This window comes from Salmo salar, chromosome 07, assembly GCF_965601325.2.
Source record: "Salmo salar chromosome 07, fSalSal1, whole genome shotgun sequence".
Classification (NCBI taxonomy): Eukaryota; Metazoa; Chordata; class Actinopteri; order Salmoniformes; family Salmonidae; genus Salmo; species Salmo salar.
This window is the reverse complement of record NC_138297.1, coordinates 20,177,892-20,197,040: the sequence shown is the minus strand read 5'-3', so window position 1 is coordinate 20,197,040 and position 19,149 is coordinate 20,177,892. Positions and strand designations below refer to the sequence as shown.

At 42.4% G+C, this 19,149-nt stretch overlaps 1 protein-coding gene across 3 annotated transcripts in view; it reads right to left on the bottom strand.

Annotated features, from left to right (window-relative positions):
- The window catches only part of LOC106608614 (Kv channel-interacting protein 4), a 182,931-nt gene that overhangs the window by 25,243 nt on the left and 138,539 nt on the right, over positions 1-19,149 (bottom strand). For 2 of the 3 annotated variants that reach the window (XM_014206652.3, XM_014206653.3), the window contains exon 2: positions 3,402-3,526. In XM_014206652.3, the coding sequence (XP_014062127.1) occupies positions 3,402-3,526 (125 nt within the window). Of the gene's footprint in view, positions 1-3,401; positions 3,527-10,888; positions 11,037-19,149 lie in introns of those variants that run through there. The other variant, XM_045721635.2, reaches the window with a different exon arrangement.

Sequence of the window (19,149 nt, the reverse complement as noted above, 5' to 3'; positions counted from 1 at the left end):
AACCATGAAAAACAGCCCCAGAACATTATTCCTCCTCCACCAAACTTTACAGTTGGCACTATGCATTCGAGCAGGTAGCGTTCTCCTGGCAACCGCCAAACCCAGTTTTGTCCGTCGGACTGTCAGATGGTGAAGCGTGATTCATCACTCTAGAGAACGCGTTTCCACTGCTCCAGTGTCCAATGGTGGTGAGCCAACACTCTGGATAACATAAAAACAGCTCTGCTAGGGCAAGTAAAATGGTCAGAGTGAGCTGTTCTCTCATCTGTGTCTGGAAGTAGCTAGCAAGCTAGCCAACGTTAGCCAGTTAGCTTGGGTGCTTGACTACTGTTGTTAGGTCAGAATGCTCGGATCAACCGTACTCCTCAGCCAGAGCGTCCAGTGTGCTCTAAGAACACTCCGAGAGTAAAATGCTTTGAATTTCCGAACGGACAATCTGACAACGTTGTGAGTTTACGAACGCCCAGAGCACACTCTGGCACTCCAGATGACATTTATGAACATACCCATAGTATAAACCAGCCTTTAGTCTTGAAATCTTTGGTTGCTTAGTACATGGCCTCACGTGAATCCTTAAAGAGATGGGTGGGGCTAAAGCTTAAGAGGTTGTGAACGATGCTGAATGGTTGTAGACAAAGAAGAGCTCTCCAGTAGGTGTACCAAAACATTCCAAGGGCCATGTCTCAAAAGTGAGGTTACAAGTTTATCAACTTTCAAAGCATAATTACTTTCCCATTGTTCCTCAAATACAGTGTATGATATACCATATACCAAGTCTCTACTTTAATAAAATGAAAAAACATTTTTTATCTAAATTTGCAACATAAAACGGAATCGAGCCGGTCGGTCACATACAGTTGAAGTCGGAAGTTTACATACACCTTTGCCAAATACATTTAAACTCACCTTTTCACAATTCCTGACATTTAATCCTAGTAAAAATTCCCTGTTTTAGGTCAGTGTCGTGTCTTTGTCATCATTAAACTGAAGACTGTTAGTTTATCAAATCAATTCTCTGTAATTATTATTACGTGATTATTCTAATCATGTAAATGTAATTAACTAGGAAGTCGGGGCACCAAGGAAAATATTCAGATTACAAAGTTATAATTTTCCTAATACAACTTTTCAGGTATTTTAATATCTGATCAATTAGTCTTCTAATTAATGAATTATTCTTTACCTCACATTAGTCTCATTCCAAACGTCGTATAAATTGTTGGCTATCTGCACGAACCCAGTCTTCACTATGAATCATCCATACATCAATTGTCTCAATCATTTATTTATTAACTAACTAAATAATCACAGAAATGCACACACAAACAAAGTAGATATGGTTACAAGGAAATGATAGGGGATGTGCCCTAGTGGGCTAAACCGCTATCGCGGCTTGGTAGACAAAGGGACTGAGAAGGGCGCGAAAGATAAAATACACTACAAAGTTGATAATTATAACAACTGAAATGCTAATCCTTTGCACATGAACGCTCACTCATTCGGGAATAATTGCAATCAATAAATATATTTACGCTCAGTATGTCACGTGATCTCTGTTGGAATCGTCCTTCTTTCTAGTTGGAAGGTCATCCGCCCGTCTTTCGTGGTTAGAATGGACACTTCAGAGTCCCATTCAGAAATATGGTTATAGAATAGATGTTTCGGCGGTTGTCGGCCTTCACATTCAATGGTATGGAATTCCTAGCTGCAGACCAGTAATTAGTATCAAAATTTGCTCTTATTCTGTCCGTATCGATAGTCTCAGAGTTTCAACAACCATTACAACATTAGCTTATACTCAGGTTTATGGTCTCGACTCAAACCTTAGCCCTCTCAGTTATCGAGGTAAGCTGGTCTGAAGGGAATTCCTCCCGGTGGGTGTTATATTCGTAACAGTAGATAGGGGCTATCCCATGACGCCAGATCAATGTCTGTGCTCATGGGGCGGGCCAAGAATTTAGTTAAACTCCAAAGGGAATTGGAATTTCCTTCATTAAACAGTTTAAAATCACATTACATAATTTCACAAATAGATTAATCTTTACTCATTCATTTTATACAACAATTAGATGCAAGCCTCACAACTGAGACTATTGTATAAACAGAGTTATGGTAATGTGGCTGTATTGTCTTTCCTGAGGTCACCAAATTGTACAAAATGGCTACTTCACTGACCATTTATACCTTCTCTAGAACATGGATATTGTTCAGTTCTCAAGTTCTGTGATGTGGAAGGAGTTCCTTTGTTCTCTCTATGAAAACTCACTCTCTCTTATACTCTGGCCATGAGGAGAGAACTCCTCTAGGAATTTATGACCTGCATAACAGAGCCTGTTGGTAGGGGGAAGACAGAGAGGTGGTGAGAGAGAGAGGGGGATGGTGCAGAGAGAGGGGTATGGTACTCGCAATCCACAAAGAGGGCAACGTCATGACATCAGTTAGGATCACCACTTTATTTCAAGAATGTGAAATGTCAGAATAATAGTAGAGAGAATGATTTATTTAAGCTTTTATTTCTTTCATCACATTACCAGTGGGTCAGAAGTTTACATACTCAATTAGTATTTGGTAGCATTGTTTTTAAAATTGTTTAACTTGGGTCAAACGTATCGGGTAGCCTTCCACAAGCTTCCCACAATAAGTTGGGTGGATTTTGGCCCATTCCTGCTGACAGAGCTGGTGTAACTGTCAGGTTTGAAGGCCTCCTTGATCGCACACGCTTTTTCAGTTCTGCCCACAAATGTTCGATAGGATTGAGGTTAGAGCTTTGTGATGGCCACTCCAATACCTTGACTTTGTTGTCCTTAAGCCATTTTGCCACAACTTTGGAAGCATGCTTGGGATTATTGTCCATAAGGATACCCATTTGCGACCAAGCTTTAACTTCCTAACTGATGTCTTGCGATGTTGCTTCAATATATCCACATAATTTTCCATCTTCATGGTGCCATCTATTTTGTGAAGTGCACCAGTGCCTCCTGCAGCAAAGCACTTCTGACCCACTGGAATTGTGATACAGTGAATTATAAGTGAAATAATCTGTCTGTAAACAATTGTTGGAAAAATTACTTGTGTCATGCACAAAGTTGCGAAAACTATAGTTTGTTAACAAGACATTTGTGGAGTGGTTGAAAAAACGAGTTTTAATGACTCCAACCTAAGTCTATGTAAACTTCCAAATTCAACTGTGTGTACAATGTGGACCCAGAGGATAGCACTCAAAATTATTAATTAAAACACTTGTTTCCAAAGTGGTCCTCAATGGTAAGAACGGTCTAAGAATGGAAACACGAGTCTGACTACATGTATATTTGGAGGAGGACATTTACGGAGAGACAGAAAAGAGAATGCATGTTCTCATTATTGGCATTTTGGATGCGTGGTTAAACTGGCCCACTTACGTTCTTGAAGCCTCGGTAGAGGATCTGCAGCTCCTTGCGGTTGAAGCGGGTCAGGGCCTCCAGTTGCTCCAGGCCCTCGGGGCGATGGCGGACGGCTGAAAGCTCCAACTCATCCTCCACGCTGTCTGGAGAGGAGGAAGAAGGAGTGAGACATTCAGAAGCTGAAGACAACTGGCTACATTTCACCCATAAGAGAAAGGATTGTGTGCTGTCCTTACAAACTCAGCAAAAAAAGAAACATCCCTTTTTCAGGACCCTGTCCTTCAAAGATATTTCGTAAAAATCCAAATAACTTCACAGATCTTCATTGTAAAGGGTTTAAACAGTGTTTCCCATGCTTGTTCAATGAACCATAAACAATTAATGAACATGCACCTGTGGAATGGTCGTTAAGACAACTAACAGCTTACAGACTGTAGGCAATTAAGGTCACAGTTATGAAAACTTAGGACACTAAAGAGGCCTTTCTACTGACTCTGAAAAACACACACAAAAAACGATGCCCAGGGTCCCTGCTCATCTGCGTGAATGTGCCTTAGGCATGCTGCAAGGAGGCATGAGGAATCCAGATGTGGCCAGGACAATAAATTGCAATGTCCGTACTGTGAGACGCCTAAGACAGTGCTACAGGACGGACAGCTGAGAGTCCTCGCAGTGGCAGACCACGTGTAACAACACCTGCACAGGATCAGTACATCCGAACATCACAACTGTGGGACAGGTACAGGATGGCAACAACAACTGCCCGAGTTACACCAGGAATGCACAATTTCTCCATCAGTGCTCAGACTGTCCACAATAGGCTGAGAGAGGCTGGACTGAGGGCTTGTAGGCCTGTTGTAAGGCAGGTCCTCACCAGACATCACATACAACAACGTCGACTATGGGCACAAACCCACCATCGCTGGACCAGACAGGACTGGCAAAAGGTGCTCTTTACTGACGAGTCCCAGTTTTGGCTCACCAGGGGTGATGGTCGGATTCACATTTATCGTCGAAGGAATGAGTGTTACACCAAGGCCTGTACTCTGGAGCGGGATCGATTTGGACGTGGAGGGTCCGCATGGTCTGGGGCGGAGTGTCACAGCATCATCGGACTGAGCTTGTTGTCACTGCAGGCAATCTCAACGCTGTGCTTTTCAGGGAAGACATCCTCCTCCCTCATGTGGTACCCTTCCTGCATCCTGCCATGACCCTCCAGCATGACAATGCCACCAGCCATACTGCTCGTTCTGTGCATGATTTCCTGCAAGACAGGAATGTCAGTGTTCTGCCATGGCCAGCGAAGAGCCCAGATCTCAATCCCATTGAGCACGTCTGGGACATATTTGATCAGAGGGTGAGGGCTAGGGCCATTCCCCCCAGAAATGTCCGGGAACTTGCAGGTGCCTTGGTGGAAGAGTGGGATAACATCTCACAGCAAGAACTGGCAAATCTGGTGCAGTCCATGACGAGGAGATGCACTGCAGTACTTAATGCAGCTGGTGGCCATACCAGATACTGACTGTTACTTTTGATTTTTACCCCCCTTTGTTCAGGGACACATTATTCCATTTCTGTTAGTCACATGTCTGTGGAACTTGTTCAGTTTATGTCTCAGTTGTTGAGTTTATTTCAGTCAGTTGTGCCACAAAGATCACACAACCCTGAATCACCCTCTAAGCACAGAGATTAGAAGTGTGTAGTTTATACTACCCATGTTAATCAAATAATTTAGAAGAAACACTAGTTCTCTATCTATTAAACCATCGTTTTTTATAGCAGCAGCTGGGTTAATGGGACTACGATTTAAGTGTCAAACAGGTCTTATAAAGATGCTAAATCTGGATCCTTAAGTACTGTGGTTATTATCCAGCCACAGTTACGCAGGGCACGTGTCCAGCAGCCCCCGAACTCCAGGGGGCCCCCAACCAATTTTTTACATGATTTTTATTTTGAGGGGTTGTGGGCCCCCCAGATAGCATATGATAGCAAAATGTTTATAATTGCAGGAAATGTGCTGTAAAACTGTAAGATTCTCACTCAGCCTCATGGCAAAATGTGTAGAATAACAGGAAATTTGCTTTAAATCTGCAAAATATTCTCATAGCCAAAACGTGTAGAATAGAAATGTTTTCAACAAAAATGCAGGAAGTTAGCCATTTACCTAAAACAAAATCTGTTTTCATAAAGGAGGTCGGTGCCCGGGGCCCCAAATGCAGTAGTCCGGTTCTGTGGGGAAAGCATACCATGTAGTCCCCACTTAAATGCAGTGGCTTTAATGTGACTTCTGAACCAACAATCCACCATAGTCAGCCAAAGGAGACTTTAGCCAAAATTAAATGTTGTAGTATTACAGCACAGGAGCAAATACACACATTTGTATCACCCCTGTTGCTAATGAAATCCAATTAATATGCTATTCACGCAAAGGACACTAATGGTTTAAAGGCCTACAGACAATTGAATTTCAGCCCTACAGTATCAGTCTCAGGAGAGTAAGAATATAGGCTAGTAGCATGCCGTCATTGTCAGTTTAGCCATACCCACTTGATGATCAGTACAATTGGACATTATTTGACATTAGCCTTAAGGGTGAGCTTCAAGCACACTTCAAAAGCCAACCAATCAAGGAACGTCTTTTCTTTTCACATCCTCCCCTTGTTTGTTTGAGTTTATTTTATTTTTACAGGGACAGTGCACATTAATCAACGTTTCAGTAAAAGTGCCGGTTTTAGCCAGCCGGCTAATTTTCAACTGCAGTCCCTGGGCAGGTTATTAAAAACAATTACAATATAGACAATCATTGAACAGTGAGCACACGCAGAGTAACATAGGACAAGCAAGACATAGCATACAGACAGAGCAACATAGGACAAGCAAGATGTAGCATACAGACAGAGCAACATAGAACAAAAAGCAACAAGACAAAATCCATAAAAACAACAAAGTGTTTCCACACCTCACAAGCTACAGACAACAGACAACATGGAAAGCGGCAATACACAGCTAGGGATTATGTTCACAAGTCTGATTGACCTTTAGCCATGTCTTCATGCATTTTGTGAAAGTGTGATATGTGGTGCAGTTATGTGTGTCTGATGGCAGTGTATTCCAGACATGGGAAGCTCTCACAGAGAAAGCAGATTTACTAAAGGTGCTTTTCCTTAAGGGAACTATACAGTCACCTCTCATGGCAGACCTTGTGGATCTGCTGCCATATGTTTGGGTTTTCTGTTTTACAAAAATACTGAGTGGAGGGGGAGCTAGGCCATTTAGGATCTTGAATACAAGACATGCGTCGGTGTATTGCACAAGATTTTCCCAACTCAGGAGCTCATGCTTTCTGAGGATGTAACAGTGATGATGGCTATTGGGCTTTCTATCGAGCACTTTGAGAGCCTGTTTGTAGACAGACTGAATAGGTTTTAATGTTGTATAGCAAGCTTGGGTCCAACTAGTCAAGCAGTATGTTAAGTGGGGGAGTATCATCGATTTGAAATACAGTTTTGCTACCTCTGTGGTCAAACAATTTCGTATAAATCGGAAATTAGCTAGGTTGAATTTGGTTATTTGAATTACCTTTTTCACATGCTTTTTAAAAGAGAGGTTGGAATCAAGTATGATTCCAAGGTACTTAAAATCAGATACCACCTGGAGCTTCTCCCTTGACACATAGACATCTGGCTCAGTAGCATCTGTTGCCCTCTTTGTGAAGAACATGCAAACTGTTTTTTTCACATTGAGATGCAAACACGAGTCACTGAGCCACTTTGTAACCTGGACCATTACAGTAGTGAGTTCTTGTGCAGCTTGTTGTTTGCTCTTTGCATGCACATATATCACTGTATCATCTGCATACATTTGAACTTCAGACCCAGTGCAGACGGAAGGCAGATCATTAATGTACAGGCTGAACAGGAGGGGCCCCAGTATTGACCCTTGGGGCACGCCCACATCATAGCTAAGAGTGGGCGACAGCTCATTGCTCACTCTGACACACTGAGTTCTGCGTTCAAGGCATGATTTCATCCATCTCAAGGCATCGGGGGAAAAGTTGAACTTGGACAATTTTGTGATGAGAATCTCATGGTTAACAGTATCAAAAGCCTTCATTAGGTCCAGAAACACAGCCCCAACAACGCCCCCTTTGTCCATCTTGGACTTCACATTTTCCAGAAGAAAGCAGTTGGCCGTTTCTGTGGAGTGTTTCGCTCTGAAGCCAAACTGCATGGAGTGTAATGTGAAGGGGCTGTTGTTGAGGTGGGAAATCAGTTGTTCTGCTACACACTTTTCAACAACCTTCGACACTACAGGTAGTATACTAATGGGCCTGTAGTTACTCACATCAGCAGGGTCGCCCGATTTAAAGATGGCCGTTATTATGGCTGACTTCCATACCCTTGGAAACACCCCCAGACCAATAGATGAGTTGGTGACCTTAGTAATGGGGCCAATGAGTGACTCTTTGTAGTTTTTAAGAAAGGTAGAGTCCAGCCCAAACACATCTTTGGATTTAGAGTTCTTTAGTGAGCTAATCACCTTGTTCACCTTTGACTCAGAAACCTCCCTTATGATGAAGACAGGTTGAGCGTCATTCACTAGCACTGAGCCCAATAAACCAGTGGAGGGGTTCTGTGTCAGTACCTTGACAGAGTCAATAAAGTAGGAATTGAAGGCTATTGCTATTTCAACTGCATCCTGTGTTAGATTGTTATTCACCATGATTTCTAGTCTTTTTGCGGTGTTACTATGGTCTTTCCCTGTTAACTTTTTTAGATTCTCCCAGATCAATTTAGAACTTCCCTTTGCCTCACCAATTATGTTAATAAAAAAGTTTGCCTTGGCCTGTCTGATTTCTTTCATCACCTTATTTCTCAACATGGTAAACCTACGTCTGTCATGCTCTAATTTGGATTTTAGGGCTGTTTTTAGAGCATAATCTCGTTCTTTCATCAATTTCCAAATTTCTCCATTTAGCCAAGGAAGAGTGCTCTTTTGGCCAGGTTTGGATTTGATTTTCTTTAGGAAACCATTTATTGTAGCCTGGATTGTGGATAGAAAAACCTCACTATCAGCTTCCACGTCTGTATAGGACAAGAGATCATTCCAGTTAATTCCATTAATTGCTTTTTCAAAATAGTTTAATTCACTCTTAGGTATTCTTAGTTGATCCGGCTTTCTAACAGTAGAGAGCTTAAACCTGCTCTTAGACAACTTTCTGGCTATAAGTGTCAAATTATGATCAGATAGCCCAGTAACCATATTGAATGATTTAGTCACTCTCTCTGGTTTACTACTGAACACCAAATCAATCTGTGTTTTAGAGCAACAAGTCACCCTGGTTGGCCCTTTAACGAGCTGTGTAAGGTCAAAGGTATTAGTGATCCGTTTGAGGGTTTTCCTACAAGACTTGTCTTCATAATTAATATTAAAATCTCCCATTAAGATGACCTCCTTCCCAAAATCACATTCCCTAAGCATGTTATTAAACTGATCAAAAAACACACTTTTGGTGGAAGGTGGTCTATACATTCCAATAAGGGTAAAGGACATTTGGGGAGACAGTGTAACGTTCAGGCCAATACATTCTAGTTCATTATCACATGACCACTCAATTTGTTTACATCGGATATGTTCTTTAATGTAAATCATCAGACCCCCTCCTCTTCCTTCAATCCTGTCTCTCCTGAAAACATTGTAGCCAGGCACAATCAAAGCAGCACATGGAGAGTTTGTATGGAGCCATGTCTCTGAGAGGCAGAGGAAGTCAAGGTTGGAGTCTGTGAGTAGATGTTGAATTTGATCACTTTTTGGAATGGCACTACGAATGTTCAAGTGCCCTCCTAGTAGTCCCTTGGGCTTAGCCCGTGGGTCCCAGATGACTCGAGAGTGATTGTCCCTTCATTAGAAAACCTTACATGACAAAACAGAGCAAAACCCCACAAAACGGTTGCCGGTGTCCCGATCTCTCCTACGAAATATCACGGCAGCGAGGTAATTAGTGTTAGAGACCTAAGAACACAGCCCCTCTGGCAAAGAGCCTCCTCAAGATGAGGGCTGCTGAACCCTGAGAAACACTTTAATGGGCCTGTAATGATGACACCCGCCGTCTCGGCCCTGTCACCGCTAGCGGTTGTCCTCGGAGCTAAGCGCTTGACTCGTCTCGCTTGCGCACACACACACACACACACACACACACACACACACACACACACACACACACACACACACACACACACACACACACACACACACACACACACACACACACACACACACACACACACACACCTGAGATATAACAGCATCTCGCCATCCCTCATTAGCCTAAAAGACCACGTCTCCTCTCAGTCCTTGATTAACCTGCCGCAATGGAGCTGGGCCCCAACAGGGTGGGTGTGTGTCTACAAGCATGGGATGGGTAAGTGAAGACACATCATTTGTTTCGGAGTCTGAGAGTTTCCCTACGATGCTGGTGAAAATCCTATGCTCACTCTCCAAAAGAATACAATATCTAGTGGTCCTATTCATAAAGCTAATGTAAACATGCTCACCCTTCTCGTGATGCTGAATCAATTACTGCCGTCACACACACTGTCAAGTCAATGTCCTGTCCACTGAGTGTGTTGGTGCTCCACAAAGTGAGGTAAGACACCGCGTGACAGGTGATTGATTCATCAAAAGAGTGCAATGGAGTCGGCCTCTGCATGTCGCTGGATAAATGATTAAAGAAAGTTCTATCCAAAGGCATTATTTGCAATGGCTTATATTTATTCATTTTTGTTTTGTTTTTCCTCAAACTTTTACTTTTGTACACACACAGGGACCGTCACATCAACCAGACAACCCAGATGAATGATTCACCAGTTTCTACTGACTCATAGTTATGACATCATCATAGAGTTTCAATTACTGTTTATCCAATGGACAATAAAGTCCCCCCCCCCCCCCCCCAGGTATATAGCAAACAGGTAGCATCAGACCTAACCCAGTGCATTGACATCTTCCATATTGACATTTGCATGTCTTTTGCCATGCACCTTCTCTTCACTCTTTGAAGTTTGAATATTATTCGAAAAGGGAGGGATTAGACATTTTTGTAGAAGGTAAAGTAAGGATTATGTCTCTTCAAAAATGTTTCCTTGCAATTGGTGCCAGTGGCCAGCCACAGAAGACGAGGGCATCAGTGAGCAGACAGAGAAGCAATGTTTCTGTCAAAAACCACACTGACTGTACTACAGTACAGGGCTGGGGTCAATTCGAATTGAAGGCAGTCAATTCAGGAAGTGATTTGAATTAAAACATTTAAAATAATAAAACATTTTGAAATAAATAACTTGTACTTTACAGTTTATTGAGAATGTATTGAAAGTATACACCTTTTTTTCAATTATTGAATTGGAATTTCAGTTTACACCCTGAATAGACTGAATTGACCCCAGAGAGAAGGGAGGAAGGATAGCAGTTAGGGGGAAAGAGAGATAAAGAGAGTGTGAAAGACTTGCTTTGGCTACTGGTAGATGACTTTTTGGCAGAGGAGCAAGGAAAGAGCTTCATGAGCCGAGCTCTGACGCCGCGCCTGTGGTCGTTCTGGGGGCAGACGTAACCTAGGAGATACAGCATGGTGAGTGTCACAGTTACCAGGGCAACTGGTGGCTGCAATGCATGCTGGGAGACAAAGTGAATGGGGAAGGGAGATATTGGAGTGCAAGCAGTGGAGATCAGTTACTGTCACAAAGAACTCTCAGGACAACAACACTGGAGTGCATTTACCTGCAATGTGAAAACATTCAGATTCAACACTCATGTATTATGAAATTAAATCTCAGATCTGGGCACAAATTATCATCAAAGTGGACGCATCTCATGTCAGCCATTATGACCAAGCCTAGGCAGCTTGGTCATAATATTGTTGTTTGAAATTGGCTTTCAAATGTAAAAGACATTGCAATGCAAAAACGATTCACTTCAGTATGGCAGCCAATGCTGATACATACAGTACCTACATCCGAGATGCAACTCTCAGCAGTAATCCATCCAACTGACAGTGTAAGGCCTGCTCCATGAACCCAGTCATTATATTACATAACTTATTAATATACTGTAATATCGTGGCACTGGGTCATCACCGTAAGAGGGGCTTTCAATATGATCTGGAGCATGTGACCTTAGGTCAGACAGCAATCCAGTACCTCATCATCTATCAAACTCATTTCACACACAGTCAAGCGTATTGTTTTACAAACTCCCAGGGGTCCATGTTGTGCCTGCAATGTGTGAGCAATATTATACATGACTGCAACAGCATTGTGTGTCAACACAATATCTATCTCAAGAGGATAAAATGCTCAACCTTTATGATCGCTATAGCGTGTAATACATTTTGTAGAACAAAAATAATATTTAAATAACACGTTTAGGGGACATCTCCTACAAGCGCTAAAGTTGTTTCTACCTTCTTGCCAGAGGCAGTGAAAAAATAAATTAAGGCTAGCGTGGGCGTAAAAAAAGCTCACGAATGGGGTGTCGTTCATCACTCACTCGTAATTACAAGACGGCTTTGATGTCTGGTATAAAGAATAAAGACAGTGACAGAATGCGCTGCGTGTTTGTGAGGAAGGCACAGTGAGGAGTCCAGACACACTGACAGCCACTAGATGGGAACTCTATAAAGTGGAGAAAGAGGCTTCACTTTACTTGGGACTTGTTCAGTGGCTGGCTACATTTAGCAGATATTATATTTCTACGTAGAGCTGACTACGGTCTAACACAGCAGAATAGGCGATGGAAGCCAACATGATGACATACAATGTAGAAAATATACATATAGATTCTCTGACAAATGACATGAATCTAGTTTCTTCTTCGAGACAATATCCATCCAGGCCAATAACCAATGTGTGAGACACAATATCCTCCTCCTCTAGCATGATGTCAGGACAATCTTCTGGACCATCAGGTCAGATGTCTTGCTGTTGTCATCCATTCTTGTTGCCACACTGACACACCCTGCTGCTGAGTGGCAAGGAGATCGGTATGTGTCCTCGCAAAATACAAAAAACTTTGGAGAGCAGACATACGTGGAATCATTAAGCTAGTGCAGTGACACTAGCCTTTAGTAGCTCCACGAAGAGCTGAAGGGAATAGCCCAAGTCAAGTAAGTCATGTGACAACTCTGGCCAGTATTGAAATTGAAAGACAATATTTGTCTGAAGTTAATGCCCAACTTATACAAATCCATACTTGCATGTTTTGTTATTTTCTGGAGCTGCGCGGTATGCTGCTTAGGGCCCGGCTTGAGAAATGGCAGACAGCACTGTTATTCTAAGTGGAATTAATGTAGGCCCTGAGTGACACGGCCCTTAATGCAGCCAGTGTTTCTGGATGAATACTTGCCCTTTGTTTCATAATGGACTAAATGGATGTGATATGTCATAATGTAGGAGACAGCTTCGACTGAGCTAGCAGGCGTCACAGGGACTGCTTCCTTACCACAGCTCCTGCTCCAGTGAATTGTCGTGCCAAGATTGTAGTGCGACATATCAATCATAAGCAAAGGTCCAGTGTTGTTGTCCTGACCAAAGCATTGTGGGAATATGGACAAACTGGGGACCCACCATTTTTGAAATCACAACACAGCATAAAATCACAACATGCACACTGCTGTCATGTCATACTTTTGCCTTCTGCAAAGAAGGGAACACAACTGTGGCACAGCTAGTTCCCAAAAAAGGTTGCCCTATTCCTAAGGGACCACATGTGTTGCTGACTTTTTTCAGTACACATAGTACGTTATTTTGCTGACACAAAGGTCCCTCATCTGGCTTACCTTGTAAAGTAGCAGCAGTTTATTCTTGCAGCTCATTTCTTACATGGTAAGCAGACGTTGGCCGTGTTCCAAATCTGTCTTGCCTACTAATAATTACTAAAACGACTTACTGTGTACTAGTCATACTACACTGAACAAAAGTATAAATGCAACATGTAAAGTGTTGGTCCCATGTTTCATGAGCTGAAATAAAAGATCCCAGCATGTTTCAATATGCACAAAAATATAATTTCTCTAAAATGTTTGGCACAAATTTGTTTACATCCCTGTTAGTGAGCATTTGTCCTTTACATAATCCATCCAACTGACAAGAGTGGCATATCAAGAAGCTGATTAAACAGCATGACCATTACAAAGGTTGTGCTGGGGACAATAAAAGGCCACTCTAAAATGTGCAGTTTTATCACATAACACAATGCCACAGATGTCTCAAGTTTAAAGGAGCATGCCATAGGTAGGGATGTCAACTTGAGGTGTTGCCAGAGAATTGAATGTTAATTCCTCTACCATAAGCCACCTTCAACGCCGTTATAGAGAATTTGACATTATGTCCAAGCGGCCTCACAACCGCAGACCACGTGTATGGAGTCATGTGGGTGAGCAGTTTACTGATGTCAACAATATGAACAGTGCCCCATGGTGGCGGTGGGGTTATGGTATGAGCATGCATAAGCTACGGACAACGAACACAATTTCATTTTATCGATGGCAATTTGAATGCATTGAGATACCGTGATGAGATCTTGAGGCCCATTGTTGTGCCATTCATCCGCCACCATCACCTCATGTTTCAGCATGATAAGGCACAACCCCATGTCGCAAGGATCTGTACACAATTCCTGGAAAGTTAAAATGTCCCTGTTCTTCCATGGCCTGCATACTCACCAGAGATGTGTTGCGCTGCATGAGGCAAATGGTGGTCACACCAGATACTGACTGGTTTTCTGATCTACACCCTTACTTTTTTAAAATGTATTTTTGACCAACAGATGCATATCTGTATTCCCAGTCATGTGAAATCCATAGATTAGGGCCTAATTTATTTATTTCAATTGACTGTTTTCCTTATATGAACTGTAACTAAGTAAAATCGTTGAAATTATTGCGTTTATATTTTTGTTCAGTATATTTAGAATGTACTGTTTAGTAAAAAAGTATGCAGTAAGCAACAAATATCAGCATACTACTTATCCAAACTGAGAAGGGGTCATCTAATGCGCAATTTCACTTGTTCCGTGCCATTCGTGCATTTTTGTTCTGTATATCAGCTGTTGTCAAACATATGTGGCTGTGAGAAGACCATTCTCTTCCTCAATAGCGTGCAGCAAATTCTACTAGATCAAAAAACAAAATGAGTATGACATCCTGGCATTTATAGCACACATTTTCTAAATTTCACATACTATAAAACATACAAAAAGTCTACTATTTAGAAAGCAAGTATGGGTATTCGGACACAGCCCATGTCTTTTCCTTCAGGTGAGTACTTCCAAAATGAGGTACAGTTTAACAAAATGCATGACAAAGTACAGATCAGGGAACCGTACTGAACCTTTCCACGACAAAGAGTATTCTGGGTGATTGTCCTATTCTCAGAAATTACAATATATCATAAAGAGGAAACAGATTTTCTTTCCAGCCTCTTCAATCTAAACATCCCCTATGTAAAGCTTTGACCTTCTCATGACTTCCATCAAACCTCGTAGGTTAGGTTTCCCTCCACTTACAATGTCCCTTGTTCGAATATCCCCCAATATTCCAATATTACTGGAGCATGGTCTGTAATGGAGCTAAACAGTGCTCTGTTCAGAAAGTTTTTCTCATGCATGTTCAAGGTCTTACTCTGGGATGACTTAGCATCAGATCCCAAATGTTAGGTTCGCTCTGTGGCGTCAGGGAGCCGGGATGAGAAAAACAGGCCAGCACTCAGAGGACCTACAATTCATCATCCGGCAACACACCTGCTAGTGTTACAGGCGATCACACTCCGGTGTCGCATAAGAGCCTTGTCAGAGGTGTGTGGAGCTATAACCGTGCATGGACTGTGGTTTCACCGTAATTAACATAACCCATGTTGACCTGAGGATATCCAGGCCTGGTCTGGTGATAATGCTGTCTGGTCGTTAACCAGAGGAAAGGAAACCCCCTCTCTCGGGTGACGAGAAACCCAGTTGAATAATTGAGGATTCATTAGCAGGTGACCATACTATACTGTACTGTTCACTCCAATGCCATAAGCCACATTCTAAAAAGTCAAATATTATTGCGTTTATGAATGTATCTGTAATGGGAATTTTTATGTTTGTGCTTTTCTTATAACTAATGTCTGTGTTCTATTTATGTACTGTTCTATAAACCAGTTTCTGTGTTCATGCAAGTGGCTGACTGAACGAATCCTCACTATCAATAGCTGCAATTTGGCAGTACGCCCAGAACCTTGTTTTGAGAATGAACAATATCTCAATTTCAAGGTCTCAGCTTTGAGAGAAGAAGCCTCGTGAGGTATTGGTCTGTCACATGTTATGATCCAGTATTGGTCGGTCACACGTAATAAACAAAACGGTAATGATTAAATCATTATGCTAAATCATGCAAATATAACTTGTCTGTGTATAGCCGTATATAAGACAACTACTGGGACTGCCCAAGCAGAGCTCCTGATTGACATGTGTACTATGGTGCATTGAGTTGGTTGGAAGCTCCCCAGCACGCTGACAATAAACAAAGATTCATATTAAGATTGACTTCGAGTGTCCCTGTGTAAGAATTTCCACATGATGTAAAATCTCATTAGGATCCATCATATCTTTTGTGAGCTAGACCAACTGGCCTTCTGGTGTAGACACGTACACTACATGACCAAAAGTATGTGGACACCTGCTCATCGAATATCTTGAATATGTAGTTGGTCCCCCCCTTTACTGTTCTAACAGCCTCCACTCTTCTGGGAAGGCTTTCCACTAGATGTTAGAACATTGCTGTGGGGACTTGCTGCCATTCAGCCACTAGAGCATTAGTGAGGTCGGCACTGATGTTGGGCGATTAGGCCTGGCTCGCAGTTGGCGTTCCAATTCATCCCAAAGGTGTTCGAATGGGGTTCAGGTCAGGGTTCTGTGCAGGCCAGTCAAGTTCTTCCACAAAAAAAAAGGTTTCTGGGTGGACCACAATTTATGCACGGGGCATTGCCATGCTGAAACAGGATAGGGCCTTCCCCAAACTGTTGCCACAAAGTTGGAAGCACAGAATCATCTAGAATGTCATTGTATGCTGTAGCATTAAGATTCCCTTCACTGGAACTAAGGGGCCTAGCCCGAACCTGGCATCTGTCGGACTGCCAGATGGTGAAGTGTGATTCAACACTTCTGAGAACCCGTTTCCACTGCTCCAGAATCCACGTGCGGCGAGCTTTACACCACTCCTGCCGACGCTTGGCATTGCGTATGGTGATCTTAGGCTTGTGTGAGGCTGCTCGGCCATTAAACCCATTTCATGAATCTCCTGACGAACGTAGCTTCCAGGGGCAGTTTGGAACTCGGTAGTGAGTGTTGCAACCGAGGACAGCACTCGGCAGTCCTGTTCTGTCAGCTTGTGTGGCCTACCACTTCGCGGCTGAGCCGTTGCTCCTAGATGCTTCCACTTCACAATAACAGCACTTACAGTTGACCGGGGCAGCTCTAGCAGGGCAGACATTTGACAAACTGACTTGTTGGAACAGTGGCATCCTATGATGGTGACACATAGAAAGTCACTGAGCTCTTCAGTAAGGACATTCTCCTGCCAATGTTTCTATGGAGATTGCATGGCTGTGTGCTCGATTTTATACACCTGTCAGCAACGGGCATGACTGAAAAAGCCAAATTCACAAATTTGAAGGGGTGTCCACATACTTTTGTAAATTTACAGCAGTGTACATGAGGAGAACAGAAATGGACATACAGATGAACAATCTTAATTTGAGCACTTTGCTCTAGCAGGAAAACAATCCTGCAGCAACAGGAATTTGAAAGTGGAAATTACAAACTTCAGAAGCCTTTTTAAACCTCAATAACACTACAAGTGTGAAATTTGCTGCATTGCAGTAAAGTTCTCCTGCAACAGGATGATCAAATTAAGATCCTAACACGATTACAATGGCAGGTCAGTTCTTCATGGTTGCTTGTGCACTAAGAGTGAAACTAAAGTCTGGTCAGCACAAACTATGTGACGTGTCCTCTACTTACGACACACCACTGCCCACTCCAGTTGACACGCTGGACCCTGAGCCAAACTATACACTGATCTTATCTCAACCTGAACCGTTTCCTTATATAGTCATTGGGGCCTGGCAAGACAACATAGGACCAAAGCAAGAGTCTCATGTAAACGGCCGGTAAAGAAACACACTTTGCCATTGTTCACTTCTAACATGCTGACCACACCGCTCGCATAGCGTGCGTTGCAAAATAAATTTAAACATACATGTTTTAGCATTACCAAGCGCTAAAATAGAAGTCAGTTCTATTTGTGACGCTGAACGCGGTGCAAGTCCAGCCTCTCCCATCTCCTCATTGGTTTATAGAAGCAGATACCCACATGCCATCTTCTCATTGGCTATACCCACGTGGGTGATTGAAAAATGAACGGAGTTTGGTCGTTCGTCGTGGTAACTATGAAAGTTAGATACCAATCGCCATATAAAGTCCAAAGAAGAAAAAGCCTGGAAGGAGGAGAGATGACTAGAAACGATTCGGTTGACCGTTTTATGTGTGTGTTGTCGGAGTAGAGGACCTTGTGCATTTCAGGTAAAATAACAACTCAACGTTTATATCCCAGGACAAATTAGCTAGCAACCGCAAGCTAGTTAAATAGGACAAATTAGCTAGCAACTGCAAGCTAGCTAGCTAAATTGCCATAAAATATGTAATGCTTTTCGACCTGTCCCCGAATTAATATAATTGGTTCAGAGTTTGTTTTGATATTTTAACCTGTGCGTCATGACCGCGTTTTCGGTTTGGGTATGGTGTAAGGAACCTAATAAAAGTATAAATAGAAGAATAGTCACTCCACCTGTCACGTTTGAGATCTTACGCCATGACACACTTCGGAAGACAGTGGCGCAATATGTGACAAATGACAATGAGCGTGAAAGTGTTCTGCAGGTGTTGAACATGTTAGGATGGTAAACGTCACCACAGCGTCCGGAACAACAATATTGCCAGAGAGCGTTATTGGACCGGGCTGTCGCAAGGTGTTGATGTATGTCTCCGCTCACTACCGTCAGCACTGGATAAAAGTCAAGATGAAGGTATAGGCAAAAGCCCATAAAAGTCCCCACACACTGGATTCAGATGTCATTGGCTGCCCATAACAGTCCCCTTGATGGAGGTATTACTTTGACTTGAGTGATACCTTACATATTTTCTCAACTGACAGACTGCCGTGGACTCCCAGAGGAAATCTGACTAATAGATTGCCGATTTTGCTCTGATAGTGCATTTTACATTTGCCTTTTAATTCTTCTGAAGCTGATATAATCAATGATCAGTGAACTGGGAAATTATCATAGAGGACAGTATATATAAACGCCCCTCCGTATTTATTTGGACAGTGAAGCTAAAACATTTAATTTGGCTCTATACTCCAGAATTTTGGATTTGATATCAAATGTTCTATATGAGACGACAGTACAGAATGTCACCTTTTATCTGAGAGTATATTCATACGCATCTGTTTTACCGTTTAGAAAGTAAAGCACTTTATGCATCTAGTCCCCCCATTTGAAGGTGTCAAAAGTATTTGGACAAATTCACTTCATAGTGCATTACAGTTTGTCAAAAGTATTTGGTCCCATATTCCTAGCACACAATTACTATATTAAGCTTGTGTCATGATTATATTTAGGAGAAGTAGAGGAGTCAGGCGCAGGACACAGGGATCAATGTAAACAAACGTGTTTAC